At 40.2% G+C, this 15241-nt stretch overlaps 1 protein-coding gene across 2 annotated transcripts in view; it reads right to left on the bottom strand.

Annotated features, from left to right (window-relative positions):
* GAP43 (growth associated protein 43) overlaps window positions 1–15241 on the bottom strand; it is a 102173-nt gene that overhangs the window by 40687 nt on the left and 46245 nt on the right. For both annotated transcript variants that reach the window (XM_038582901.1, XM_038582902.1), the window contains exon 2: window positions 5128–5740. In XM_038582901.1, coding sequence (XP_038438829.1) covers window positions 5128–5740 — 613 coding nt within the window. The remainder of the gene's footprint in view (window positions 1–5127; window positions 5741–15241) is intronic.

Raw genomic sequence — 15241 nt, 5'->3', positions numbered from 1 at the left:
ACATTATATAAAAACATTTTTTTTTCAGAATGCTTCATGTTGCATGAAGCACTATCTCATTCATATTTTGTCCCAAAGTGTGTTGGCATACAGAAGTACTCCATACTTTCTTGCAGAATTTAATTGAGTTGAGATTATTACTATGATTATTTTCAACACCACTTCCTGAATTACACCCTGCACCCACGACTGAATCAGAACTCCGTAAGATCAGTGGCCATATCTTACTCATCTTTGTGATCCTCATACCTAGCATAGTAGAAAGATAATATAAATGGAAGAAAAAAAAGAAGGAAGGAAGGGAGAGAGGGAAAGAGGAAGGGAGCAGAAAAGGGAAAGGGAAAGGGAAAAGAGGCAGGACAATCACACATCTACCTGTTTTGGCACAGGAAAAGATGCTCAAAATCACTCCTCATCAGGGAAATACAAATCAAAACTATGATGAGATACCACCTCACACCTGTCAGAGTGGCCAAAATTGACACAGAAAACAACAGATGTTAGTGAGGATGCAGGGTAAGGGGAACCCTCTTATTGTGTTAGTGGGAATACAAACTGATACCGCCACTTTGGAAAACAGTATGGATGTTCCTCAAAAAGTTAAAGATAGAACTATCCTATGATCCAGCAATTGTACAACTAGGTATTTACCCAAAGGATACGAAAATACAGATTTGAAGGGGTGCATGTACCCTGAGGTTTAAAGCAGCATTATCAACAATAGCCAAACTACGGAAGAACCCAAATGTCCATCAACTGAAGAATGGACAAAGAAGAGGTGGTATGTATATACAGTGGAATATGACTCACCCATCCAAAAAAGAATGAAATATTGCCATTTGCAATGACATGGATGGACCTAGAGTGTATTATGCTAAGTGAAATAAGTCAGAGAAAGACACATGATTTCACTCATATGTGGAGTTTAAGAAACAAAACAGATGACCATATGGGAAGGAAAAAAAAAGAGAGGTGTGTGTGAACAAACCATAAGAGACTCTTAACCATAGAGAACAAACTAAGGGTTGATGGAGGGAGGTGGGTGGGACATGGGCTAAATGGGTGATGGGTATTAAGGAGGCACTTGTTATGATGAGCACTGGGTGTTATATGTAAGTAATGAATCAATAAATTCTACTCCTGAAACCAATTCTACATTGTATGTTAATTAACTAGACTTTAAATTAAAATGTGAAGGAAAAAAAAACACCTCCCTTATTTCAAAGATCATTATTGATGACTCCAGTTAGAAAGAAGTAATGAGATCATGAAAATAAAATGCAGCCAAGTTTAACATACAGAAAACCTAGGGTAATGCAGAGTAACACCTGCCACTAGTATCAGTCAAGTACACTGTGGCAACCACCTAGTCAACCTCCCTGATTTCTAGCCACCTGGATGTATTACTTTGGTAGTACTACATCACTGAATATGGCCACAGCAGAGATGTTGGATTCCTCTACTGGGGAAAGTCAATATAATATCATGGAGAAGAGGGATCCTTGGGTGGCGCAGCGGTTTGGCGCCTGCCTTTGGCCCAGGGCACAATCCTGGAGACCCGGAATCGAATCCCACGTCGGGCTCCCGGTGCATGGAGCCTGCTTCTCCCTTTGCCTGTGTCTCTGCCTCTCTCTCTCTCTCTCTGTGACTATCATAAATAAATAAAAATTAAAAACAAATATCATGGAGAAGAGAACGGCAGAATTCCTTCACTGAGAGCCCAATGAGCAGAACAACACTGTTCACCAAGAGACACCAAGGACACTATCACTAAAGTTGGCTTGGAAGTTCTCTCTTGATGGCTAAAGGGGACCAGTATCCTAGATATGCCTAAACACTCCTCCTCTTATAAAGGAATCATCATCAGAAATGCACTGAAATCTTTCAGTCATACGCATATCAAGAGATAGGTAGAGTGGCAAAGCAGAGTAAGAGAGAACTATAGTTGGAGGCTTTCAAAAAGCAAGGAAAGAAAAAAACTAGCCAACTCCAAAGGTTAATATAAATGGCATCTATCTGTCATAAACCCATAAACAGTAAAGGAAGTAAAATAACATATTTAGAATTTACAAAGCATTGCCATTTGTATTAAAGCAGGGATCGGATTTGGTCTGAATTTCTTTACCCTCTTGCAGACAGAAATTATTGTCCTGAAGTCTCTCTAATCACATGTTCTGCCCCAAACCCCACTCCATATTCTCTTCTTGTCTCTCTATGCTCATCCAGGCAGCCATAGAATCCTATAGCAACTCAGGGTGGCCATCCATTTCCAGATGGAGGGGCTCAATTGGAAATACTGTTACTTTAACTTGGATTAGAATGAAATCCAATGGGAAATGGAAGAAAATGTGGTACAGGGTTCCTGGGAATTTGGGCCTCCTATGCTGTGATAGATCGCCCTGTCACCTCTAGTTTCTGTGATTCCTGAAACTCACCACATCTGGGTAATTTGTGCTTGTCACATATAGCAGGCAAGGCTAATAGACACATCAGTCCAGAAAGAAGCTACAGGCAGCATTTCAGAATCTAACCAAGAAGACAATACCTACCCCAAACTCAGAAACAATGTAAAATAAATTGTCCTTTGTAATTACCTTCAAGTTGAACTTCACCTACACTTCCAATCAGATTAATTGAGATATTTTTCAGTTGGAATTTGTAAAACTTAGGACAGAGCACAATCTCTACTTGCTTTCAAAAACCAAACACATTTTTAATCAAATAAGTGAATGGAGTAAGCAAGGTTGCAGGTGGAATAAGAATGAGTGAACAAATTATTATCTATAAATTAAATCTAGTCAATTTCATTCATTCATCACTTGACATTTATTGAGCATGTTCTATATAAAAAACTTTGTTAATTCATTTGGAATTACCATAATTTGCAAAATAATAAAACTGAATTTCCTTAAAAATATACTTTAGACTCCTCATTGATTCAAGCTGTCTTTCTGTTAATCCAAATCATGAAAACATACCTAAAATCACATCATGTGTTTGTTTATTCTCATAACTTTAGAAATTCCAATAAAAAAATGTGACTTCATTCATTCAAGTATTTTGTTTTTAAAACCATGATTAATTTCTAAATTTATAAAAATGATATAATAGGTAGTCTTTCATATGCAAAGTGATTTCCAGCCATCATATCTGAGACTATAACCTTAGATCTAAAGAAAAGTAGTGGGATCCCTGGGTGGCGCAGCGGTTTGGCGCCTGCCTTTGGCCCAGGGCACGATCCTGGAAACCCGGGATCGAATCCCACATCAGGCTCCCGATGCATGGAGCCTGCTTCTCCCTCTGCCTGTGTCTCTGCCTCTCTCTCTCTCTGTGACTATCATAAATAAATTAAAAAAAAAAAAAAAAGAAAAGAAAAGTAGTTAACTCTCTTAACTATAGAGAACAAACTGATCGTTACCAGAGGGGAGGTGGGTGGCAGGATGGGTGAAATAGGTGATGGGATAAAGGACCACACTTGTGATGAACACCAGGTTATGTATGGAATTGTTGAATCACTATATTGTATACCTGAAACTAATAAAAATAAAAAAAATTTAAAAAAAAACCCTTAAAAACCCCAAAACAATAGCAAAAAAAGTAGTCAACAAGGTTGGTTTTGCTGAGTAAATTAAAACCAACACCCCATTCTTTATCACATGCCTTACCTTTTCTAGGGAAATATTCCCATCTTCTTAACCACAAGGTCTGGTATGTAGTTAGAATAAAGATCTAAAATGAGTCACTTGTAGAAAGAGACATATGGTTTGTCTGGAGGCAGATAATGCTAATAAGAATAATAATCAATATAGTCTGGCTTCTTACGGAATTTTGGGGGTAAGATGAAAGAAGTAGACTTGAAGATATCTAAAATAATCATCTGTCAACTACAATATCTAATTTAGTATCTAAAATGAATATCAAGGAAACTATCCAATGATTACTTTCTCAATATAATGGTCAGATGCCAAGCATTTCCCAGACAACCCCCATGTAGTAGGTCCTTTCTCAGGGCCACAATATGGGTTCTTGGACACATCATGGGTTAAATTCACCAAGTTCAAAAGGAGTAAACCCAAACTTTTAAATTGGCACAGAAGCAATTTTATATTCAAATTCGTTGAGGCTGAAAGTTATTCATGGGACATATTGAGCTAGAGAAAAATCTTGGAGACTATGGGCCTCCTTCACCAATATGGATGGTTAAAGTGAGGGACGGGTCTAGTCTCCAGAGGTGACGTTCCGTTAAATCGATCTTGCTCTAGGAATGCTCTATTCCAATTCTGCACAGGCTCTTTGGGCCATAATAGTGAAAACACTCCAGCTTTCAAGTTAAAGCTCCAAATCAAAGAGAATCCAGTTCCTTTTTGTAATCATCGTTCAACTCTCAATTATTTATGTATATGGTAGAAAGTAGTATCTTCAATAGCAAAATGATAATTTATGTTTGACTTCACAGCATGTTCTATATTTGGGGTTTTTCTTTTGTTTCTGGCAACACCAACAGACTTATTTTCCTAATTAGTTTGACCCTGATTCAATGTTACAATTAACATTCTCTGAGCGTACACACACACACGCACACTACTCACCAATTGATGGTGGGGAGAATGCCCAGAAACATACTGTGGGATAGGCAAAGGTGGTCTGAGATTATGTTTTTGCTGCCAGCAATTCACAAATAGATCATCTGGATCAATAGGGAGTTGGCTGTACTTATAACCAGGCACTTCCCAGAGCCAAATAATCACATTAGCTAATTCCCATCTATATAATATATGTAGCCTCCATAATTACTTATTAAACTAAGTGTATCCAGCCTGCAGAATACTTTTTTTTTTTAAAACCAGGATTACCTAGTTTTACTATTCACGCCAATTCAATTAATAAGATACTTGCCAGATCTCTCCATTTCTGGCTGCTACATAGACCCGTCGGATTTCCTTCTGGGCCTCGGAGATACTGGGGAGTGTAAGTGGCCAGAGTTAGCTCTTAGCCCTGCAGCTTTGGGGAATGAAACACAGCTGCCCTTAATTTCCTGGAAAAAAAAAACCCTTCTAGATGTTCTCCCTGTCCCTTGATGGCCCCGGGGGCCCACCCACCCAAGGCAGGGCCCTGGAGGTGGCTCACCTATCTTTTCTTCGGCTTGGCTGCTCTCTGCAGCATCCGTTGGAGGCTGGGCTGTTGCCTTGGCAGCCGCATCCTCTGCAGCAGGGGTGGTGGCAGCAGCAGCAGCAGCAGTGACAGCAGCAGGCACATCGGCTTGTTTAGGCTCCTCCTTGGCTGGGGCGTCTTCGGCCTTGGAGGACGGCGAGTTGTCAGTGGAAGCTTTAGTGGCACTTTCTGTCTCAGCAGAGCCGGCCTTCTCCTCTGAGGGGGCAGGAGCCTGGGGGGCCCCCTGCTCTGTGGCAGCATCAGGGGCGCCCTCCCCCTTCTTCTCCTCGGAGGGAGTTTCGCCTGCCTTGCCAGGTTCCTCAGGCTTGGGGCCTGAGGCAGGGGCTGCCTCAGAGGGAGTGGCACCTTCTCCCTCCTTCTTCTCCAGGCCATCAGCAACAGGAGCTTCATCCTTCTCCTTCGCTTCTGCCTCAGCAGCTTGGGCATCACCCTTCTTCTCTCCTTTGAGCTTTTTCCTTGTTATGTGTCCACGGAAGCTAGCCTGAATTTTGGTCGCGGCCTTATGAGCTTTATCTTCTGGTTTGATGCCATCTTGTTCAATCTTTTGGTCCTCATCATTTTTTTCAACCTTTGTGGAGAAAAGGGGGGTTTGAAAAAACAAAAACACAAGAAGTGGAATGAATGTTCTTTTCCTACAGATCACAGCATTCAACAATATTCATTAAACCATGTATTTTGTAGGAGGCTCCATGTTTGAAGTTAAGAAGTCAACAAGACTCTGGATTCAAATCAAGCCTTTCCTCTCTTTGATGGAGAATTGGGTAGACCACACATTGTCTTACGGGAAAACTAATGTCCTCTTGGCCTTCCAGAATCACTGGCATTATTTTATATGTATTTCTTTCCCCAGCTCAATGTCTCTCTCCATTACCAAACTTAAACCAGCCTTTTTAAAGATATAGCTTGATAATTCAAATTACGTTCATCCTAGGTTTTAATCAAAGAGCTCTGAAAGGTACTGTTTTTCACAATTCCTGAAAGAGGATGCTATGGAAAACATGACGGCTTAGAAATTATTATGGAAAAGTCTATTTGTTTTCCCAAGATTTCAAATCTGGTCAGAAAACCAATAGACTGAGGCAAACAGTATGATAAATAAAAGTTTAGAGCACAAATCCATCATGGTTTAGTGCAAAATGCAAACGAGTTTCAGGGCTTTGAGGGAATTGTTCAGAATGTGACAACTCAGAATGCTGGTCACAAAATGATGCCTACTTTCACCTTTATGTGGTCTAACCTCACTAATCAACACAGAGACCTTCAAAATTTGAATATAGGAAATGGTCATGATTTCTGAGTTAAAAAAAACAAAAGTATGGAAAACAACCATTTCCACTTTTGAAACAGTAGCATATATTCACTAAAATCACAATTTCTATTCCCAAAGCAATTTAAACCTAAAATTAATTTTATATTATCATTAATGGAGTCATCCTGTTACTGAACGCAAGAGACTTGAACACAATTTCTTTCTTTTTTTTTTTTTTATCATTTCGTTGTAACATTTATAGAGTAACATATGCTGAAAATCACTTTTTTCCCATTAGGAAATTAAATCAGAAGATAGGCAGAAAAGGTATAGTCATGGAAGGAAATGTATAAGGACGTCCGTACACAAAAATTTTATGTAGCTCTATGGTTGACCATGGTGCCCTAATGTGGTTACTTATAGTCTCCATTCACTTCTTCCTTTAACTGTGGAACATTTAACTTTTGTTTACTTCTTCACTGTTCTAGACAATGGGGAAAGACAGTGGTGAACATTGCAGCACATTTCCTTCAAAGGACTAATAACAGAAGAGTGCTTTTCATGTACCAAGTCCTGTGTCTGGCCTCAATCTTGACTTTGGCCTGATCTTGGCCTTCACTCCAGTTTAAGAGGTAAGCCACAGCAGATCAATACAGGGAGTATTTTTTATCTGTCCTACCAGCCCTACCCCAGTGACCCAGATCCTGCTAATCATGATGTAGGTCTGTCTGAGTCTCTGGACAGGCATATGGGCCTGTTGCTGTGTAGGTTCATCAACATGCTAGTGGATACACAAAGTTATTTTTGAAAATTAGCTACATACAACAGTAAAAGCAAGACTGACAATTTTCCAGTAAATTTTATTTATTTATTTTTAAGATTTTATTTATTTATTCATAAGAGACAGAGAGAGAGAGAGGCAGAAACACAGACAGAGGAGAAGCAGGCTCCATGCAGGAAGCCTGATGTGGGACTCGATCCCGGGACTCCAGGATCATGCCCTGGGCTGAAGACAGGTGCCAAGCCACTGAGCCACCCAGGGATCCTCTTTCCAATAAATTTTAAAAGCAGTTTATCTTCTCCCTCAGTTAACTGTGCGTGTATCCGTACAAAGAACGAAGGAGTGGATGAAAAGCGTTACAGAGAGGCCCATTTCTCTCTCTCCTCCCAGTGTCGTGCTGTGACTCTGTTCAGCTCTCTGATGCACTACCACTTTCCCTCCATCCTGCTGTTCTTGATAACTCCTACTGGGATGCACACAGCACAATCTGGGGCATGGGAGCAGCTGTCCCTGCCAGGAACTCTCTGCTCAGAGATGGAAGCATAACCCTGTTAAATTAACAGTTGTGAATGGAGCACAGAGCCAAGATGTTGTTAATTTATTTTACTCTATCTTGAGTTTTCTGAATGAGGCACAGTCTTATATGATAGGATAGGACATCTGCACTTGGGCATTGATGCCAAGTGGCTCTTTAATACAAATACTGTTCCTTGTGAAAGTAGACAAACTAATCATTTCAGAGTGGGCAGGTGTGCAAAAAAAATTTTTTTTTACAGTCCCTTTTCCCCTTTGAGAACACAAAGCAAAGGGGATGAAACCTTTTAAAAGCTGGAACATAAAAAGAAGGAAGCTAAGACTGATTCTAGAACGAAAGAAGCTTTACATGGATAAAGCAAGAGCTCTTCTTGATTCTTCCCCCAAACTACCGAAACTTTCTCTTTCTCTTTCAATTTTTCAGATTATCTACCACTTTACCTTTCCAAATGATCAGGGCTTAAGCTTTTGTACATAGCATCGACATTAAAATATCTGTTTAACAGGGCTCAGACTAGGCTTGGGTGCCAGGATTGTGGGACCAGCCTCATCTGAGCAATCCAGGAGTATAAGGAACACAAAAGAAGAAGGCGTAGGTAGGAAGGGAGAGAATCATGGAAGACCAAAATCACAGGAGAGAGGTGAAGGCAATCTTGTAAGAGTGAGGCACCCAAAAAGGCAGGGAAAACCAAAGAGGTGCTGAAAGTTTCTACGGGCTTGCCGCTCATTCTGGAGAAACTGCTGGACCACTTAACATCATTAGAAACTTAGAGAAACTGGATTTTAGAGAACTCACATAAATATTTCAGATAGAAAGAGAGGCAGAGATGGAAGGGAGGGGAAGGAAGGAATGGGGAAGGAAAAGGAGAGGAGAGAACAGGAGAGGAGAGGGAAGAGAGGAAGAGAGGGGAGGGAAGAAACCAGCCTAAGATAAGGTTGGGCTTAAGTGACTGAATAGAAAGATCCAAAGAGGAAAATATTTTAAGTAAAAACTGGGTCTTAAGCTAGACAGTACTAAATGGTGAGTGTGTGTCTTTCTTTTGTACCTCTAATTGATTCTATTAATATGACTTAAATTCCAGGTTATTTTCTGGTAAAATTCCCTTCATAGTACTAGAGGTAATTGGACTAAGAGTATACTTTCTTGAGAGAGGAGACAAGAAGGAAGAGGATGTTTTTCCTAAGAGTGGCTGCAGGGTAACCCTAATGTGTCAGGCCACATAGAACCTCTCCCAGTTGGAAGTAGACAAAGGTCATTTGAGCCCAGAGAAACCAGAGGTCACTCAGCAAATTCAGCACAACTCTTTCAGTTTCTAAAAAGGGTCCCGAGAAGTTAAGTGACCTGCCTAAATTATGGCTTGTATTTGAACTCAGGTCCTCTTCCCTCCCATCCAAACCCAAGTCTGATGCTCTTGCATTAGCAACCTGTAATAGCTTAGGCTTTCTTCTGACAGATAATCTGTAAAGCATCATGTCAACACCACCATTCATTTATTCATTTCACAATAGTGAGTGCCCATGCTAGGCACTCTGGGACCCTAGTGAACAGGTGGTACTGTCTCTACCCACATAACATTCTTTTTTCAGTATGCTTTTTTTGAGAGGAATAACCTCATGGTGCCTTAACAATCAGTAATTTCCCAGGAATTCACATTAGACACCTAATCTTATGCCCATTTTGTAAAGCAAGGCCAATAGTCTACACAGTGAGTTATAGATGGAAGAGGTCTGGAAAAAAAGAGGATCCTGGTATTCAGCAGCTAGAGTCAGTTCATAAGTCTCATCAAGATAGATTTACTTTTGAGGTGCCTGGCTGGTTCAGTTGGAAGAGCATGCGACTCTCAGTCTTGGGGTTGTGAGCTTGAACCCCACATTGGGTGTAGAGATTACTTAAAACAAACATAAAACATTTTTTTTTTTAAAGATTTACTTTTCAACTGGGTCCTGTGGCAAATAAGCTTTGTGCTGAGCTCTGATGTTTTCTGAGGGAACTTCAAAATTCTTTATTTTTACATGGGATTATTGCTATCTGTGAAGTAACTGAGGAGGACATTTCAATGCAATGAATTATACGTAGGAAGAATCTCGTAAGTTGCAACAACTTTTTAAGGAATCTTCACTTCTATAGCTTATTGTTTATATTGACCAGTTTGGGAGCTCTGTAATTTATAAAGTCTTGAAGGAATTCAAGTATGTAAAATCTTTACCTTTCATCCAAGATTTTAGCTTTGGCATAAATCTTATATCTTGATAAAAATATTATATACCAAATAATTGTTATAATACAGCATACCATTATAATAACTTGTTGGGACCTTATCAAGTTTCTAAATCTATTAGGTGAAAGGACAATAATTTTCAATAGTATTTAAGAATCACAGGGTAGCCCGGGTGGCTCAGCGATTTAGCACTGCCTTTGGCCCAGGGTGTGATCCTGGAGACCTGGGATCGAGTCCCATGTCAGGCTCCCTGCATGGAGCCTGCTTCTCCCTCTGCCTGTGTCTCTGCCTGTGTGTGTGTGTGTGATGAATAAATAAATAAAATCTTAAAAAAAAAAAAAAGAATCACAGATAAGAAAGCCAAATGTAAGATGTAATTTAATATCTAACATTGTTGCTCTGGTTAATGTCTTCCTTTCCCTCTGGGGAAGGGGGAGTGTACAACTTGGGATTCATTATAAGATGTCCAAAAATTTGCATTTATTAAGATACAAAAGAACTGGGATCCCTGGGTGGCGCAGCGGTTTGGCGCCTGCCTTTGCCCCAGGGCGTGATCCTGGAGACCCGGGATCGAGTCCCACATCGGGCTCCCGGTGCATGGAGCCTGCTTCTCCCTCTGCCTGTGTCTCTGCCTCTCTCTCTCTCTGTATCTGTCATAAATAAATAAAATATTAAAAAAAAAAGATACAAAAGAACTTTAGGCAAATGAATCCCCGACTTCCAGAACTAAAATATCATCATCTGTTCAACTGGAGTACCTCAATTCATTCATATTTTCCAATTATCACAGTACTGCCTCAACCTTCTAAGCACAGAAAAACTTGGCTCTGTATCTACTTCTGCCAGCCACAAATACTACTATTAAAATACTTCAAATTTTCCCTTAAATAAGATTGAACTGTAAATGCCTTTAAAGAAATCCTTGGTGTACACCGATTCTTCTTTCTAAGAACATCTTTAGTAAATCAAAATATTTTCTATCTGGCTGAGCAAAAAATATTTCTGAGAAGCGAAATTGGAGAGCCAGAGATATGTTAAGCAACATTTTCATTATCATACTATAGTTTTCATGCCTATCAGGTTCTTATGCAATCCGTAAGGAAACCAAAATAAAGTACTGATTATATATTTATATTTGGCAGACATCTACTATGGCTCACTCTAGTTTTATTAATAATTTATCGAGATAAAATTCACATAGAAAATTTCAGTCTATTTTTAAGCATAGTTTATTTCAAATATAATTGATGGCATATACTTCAGAAAAAATGCCCAAGTATTAAAGTTCATGCTGAAGTTTCTGTGTTTCTTTGAATATCGTCAAGGATCAGAAATCCAGTGAAATACCACTTATGGAGGAGAAAAAGGAGGATGGACCAATGTCCTCCAGTTGTGAGGATAAAATGTCTTCCGGTTTCTGGACAATTGTTAGGAAGAAAGTCTTGTTCAAAAAGATGAATCGACACAGCTGAGATATGCAGGGTTCCTTCAACACTCAGTCTGGTTTGAAGGTCTAACTAAGAATGTGAGGCAGCTGGGGTTGCGGGGAGTAGGATGCAGGTGAGAGTAATGGTGTTTTTTGCCAACAACTGTCATCACATTTTGAAACTCCAATTTTCCGGGGCGCCCGAGTGGCTCAGTGGGTTAAGTGACTGGCTCAGTGGGTTAAGTGTTTGACTTTTGGTTTCAGCTCAGGTCATGATCTCCCAGTAGGGTGATCAAGCCCCACATCAGGCTCCTTGCCCAGTGAGGAGTCTGCTTCCCCTCTTCCTCTGCCTCTCCACCCTCTGTAGTAAATAAATAAATCTTGAAAAAAAAAAAAAAAAAACCAAAAGACAAGAACCCTCTGATTTTCAGTCCAGTGCACTTTTTTTTTTTTTTTTTAGTTCCTGGTCAGGTGGAAGCAAGGCAAATATATAATGACTAAAAATATCTCTGGGGGAATGTAAGACATCAAGAGTGATTTTACAAATCCTGGCAGAGTGGCAGCAAAGGAACTCTCTTTTTCCCTTCAAATAAAAGGTGCAGCATATTGCTGCAGCTTCAGAGTTAAAATAAATGAGTGAGAAATGCTCGTTGTTTGACTGACTATATGAGAAAACTAAATATCTCATTTTGGAAACTGGAATAGTAATATTAACTTTTCAGATAATAGCCAGTGATCAAGACATGGGTCTTTAGCTTACCTTTATTATTTATTTTAATATTTATAAATATTAAAAATATTTATATTATTTTTATATTATTTATTTGACATGTACAGCCCACCTGCTTCCAAAGGAATATGAGGTGGCATATGCAACACAGGGTAAGGCACTACTGGAAGAGAACTCAGTTTCCTTTCAAAAGAGTTATCTTTTATTTTGTATTGTATATTTGTAACCCTTTATGTCCCACAAAGACAGAGAGAAGAGTAAAAGCATATGATAATTGGTGGCTTCTAACAGACAAAAGTCAGCGTATGAAAGACCTTGTCCATTTTGCTCATAGCTGGATTTCCAGTTGCTAGAATGGTCCCTGGCACATGGTAGATGTTTGATTAATATTTATTGAATGAATCCAAAATTTGAACATGTCAGTGTCATTTCAGAAAGATGATGACAGACAAGGAAGTCTGGAGTTCCATTTTGTCAACTTTCATTAAAATCCTTCATTTCCCTGGGATGGAATTCATGAGCATCTGACTAAAACAGGTATGTGACCCCCCAATACCTAGGTGACTGATCTCATGTGGTGAGGTTGAACACAAAAACCAATTATGAAATGAGTAGAAATCAGACAAGAGAGATCTCAAAGCTATAGAATGGCACTGATAATAATAATTTCAAAAGTTACTTGAAAATGGCAAAAAATCTAAGATAAAGACAACTGACTTATATTTATCTTATCTATAAATTGGCTAGAGTCTTATCATTCAAATTATTTTTCAGGCAGCCTGGGTGGCTCAGCGGTTTAGTGTCGCCTTCAGCCCAGGGCCTGATCCTGGAGACCCAGGATCGAGTCCCGCATCAGGCTCCCTGTGATGGGAGTCCCACGTTGGGCTCCCTGCACGGAGACTGCTTCTCCCTCTGCCTGTGTGTCTGCCTCTCTCTCTGTGCCTCTCATGAATAAATAAATAAAATCCTTAAAAAAATTATTTTTCAAATATATGTGTCTGATTTTCCATTCGTAAAACAGATGAAAATATGTACTGGAGGTTGTTGGAGACCCCTCTCCCTTCCCTCTATTTATACTTGATCTGTATAATGAGCCTTAGGGCATATGATTGCGAGCTGGGGATAGCAACAGTCCCTTAGTTATTAAAGATGAAAGGTCTCAGTCCACAAACTGGAGCTGGGAAGAGCCCCAAATTGAGATGAGGGACATACTTATGCTCGTCCATCTATAAGGGCATGTGGTGGATACAATTTGACAAAACTCTTTATGAAAACCTTGGGAGTATGGCAAACATGGTGCTCAAGCAAATACTTGCTAAGAGTCAGGTCTAGGAGGAAGGCACTCCATTCTTGAGCAGTGAGACCAGACCTCTGACAAGTGTTCATGGTAGCTCACTACCTCTGCAAGTGTTCACTGCCCTACAAGTGGCATGCTGAGAGGAGGAAAAGGCAGGCAAGGTGACAGAGGCACTAAATCCTGCTCTTGGAGAAGTCTCTATGCCTATAGAGGCCACTGCACAGGAAACAAAGGGAGGCACTCCCCATCAAGTGCTGAAAAGGCTGGGATCACATAGAAGACTGTAAGAGGGGACTGGGAGGCTTCTTCTGCTAACATCTGGACAAAGAGGGAGAACAGCGGGCAGCCAATACATCTGGGAAGAGACAGAAAAGCAGTCTACCAACAGACCGCCTCTCATACCACCCTCACAGGTGAATTGCTCCCCGGTGTGAGTTCCCAAGAGCAAACCACGCCCCAAGCTGCCAGAGAAGGTGCTCAGAACCAAGCATCAGGAAGAGAATCCCCAAAATGAAGAAGGGGTAGTGGAAGGGGAGGTGGGCGGGGGGGTTGGGGTGACTGGGTGATGGGCACTGAGGGGGGCACTTGGCGGGATGAGCACTGGGTGTTATGCTATATGTTGGCAAATTGAACTCCAATAAAAAATAAATAAAATAAAAAAAAAAAAAGGAAGAGAAGCCCCAGACCCCAGGATAGAAAACTATCCTACTTCCAGGTAAGATATTCCAAATGTCTACCGTTGGACATGCAGGAATACAAGACACAATAAGTACTTAATTATTCTTCTCTTATACTGAATAGTGATTATTGATTTGTTATTTCTTTTTTGTTTTTAGTGATTTTATTTATTTATTCATGAGAGACACAAAGAGAGAGGCAGAGACATAGGTAGAGGGAGAAGCAGGCTCCATGCACAGAGCCCGATGTGGGACTCGATCCCGGGACCCCAGGCTCATGACCTGAGCCAAAGACAGATGCTCAGCCACTGAGCCACCCAGATACCCTGATTTGTTATTTCTAATTAATCCTCTTTCATAAATTATATTCTAAGTTAGTAGTACCTGATGTATTTTATTCAATGAATACATGAATGACAGAGACCTCCCTCAACCATTCTAACACACACCCTTCCTCTTGGCCTACTTGCTTTTCCTTCTTTGTGGTTATGATTATGTGGCATATTTTCATTATTATTTCCTTAGACTATAAATTTTTGGAGAGCAGGACCTTGTCGGTTTTATACAAACTAAAAAACCTCTGTAGCTAAAATAGCGTTGGCTCATGGTTGAAGCTCCAAACATATTTATTTGTAGTTGTCAAGTGACTATGTGCCACACTGTGGGGATTCCAGAGGGAATGTCAATGAGCAGCACTCAAGCTAACTGGCCAGATGTCCTTTCTTCACTCTGGGACACTAATGCTTGGGGTCTCTCTATCCACTTATATGTATAATGAGTGGACAGCATATTCAGGTAGTATTTCAATTCAATTCTCATCATAAACACATGAGAAACATATCACTGTGCCTGTTTTATAATTGAGGTACCTAAGGAAACAGAAAAGAGCCCGTGTTATCCAGCTTCGAAATGATGAAACCCTACCTCAGTTCTACTCCTCAACCAGTGCATTTTAAAAAATGTAGCAAGCCGAGATTCCCTGATATCTAAGAGCATAGGCTGTAGAGTTAAATGTGTTTCGGGTTGGATCTCAACTCTGCCACTTGATCACCAGCTCTTGAGCTTGGCAGGTCAGCTTCAGTTGTCTTTACCTGCAGGATGGTGGGAAGAACAAGTCTCTCATGCTGGATTGCTGTGAGGATTACATGAGTGAGTG

Source organism: Canis lupus, chromosome 33, assembly GCF_011100685.1.
Source record: "Canis lupus familiaris isolate Mischka breed German Shepherd chromosome 33, alternate assembly UU_Cfam_GSD_1.0, whole genome shotgun sequence".
NCBI classification, from domain to species: domain Eukaryota; kingdom Metazoa; phylum Chordata; class Mammalia; order Carnivora; family Canidae; genus Canis; species Canis lupus.
This window is presented reverse-complemented; position numbering and strand designations above follow the sequence as displayed.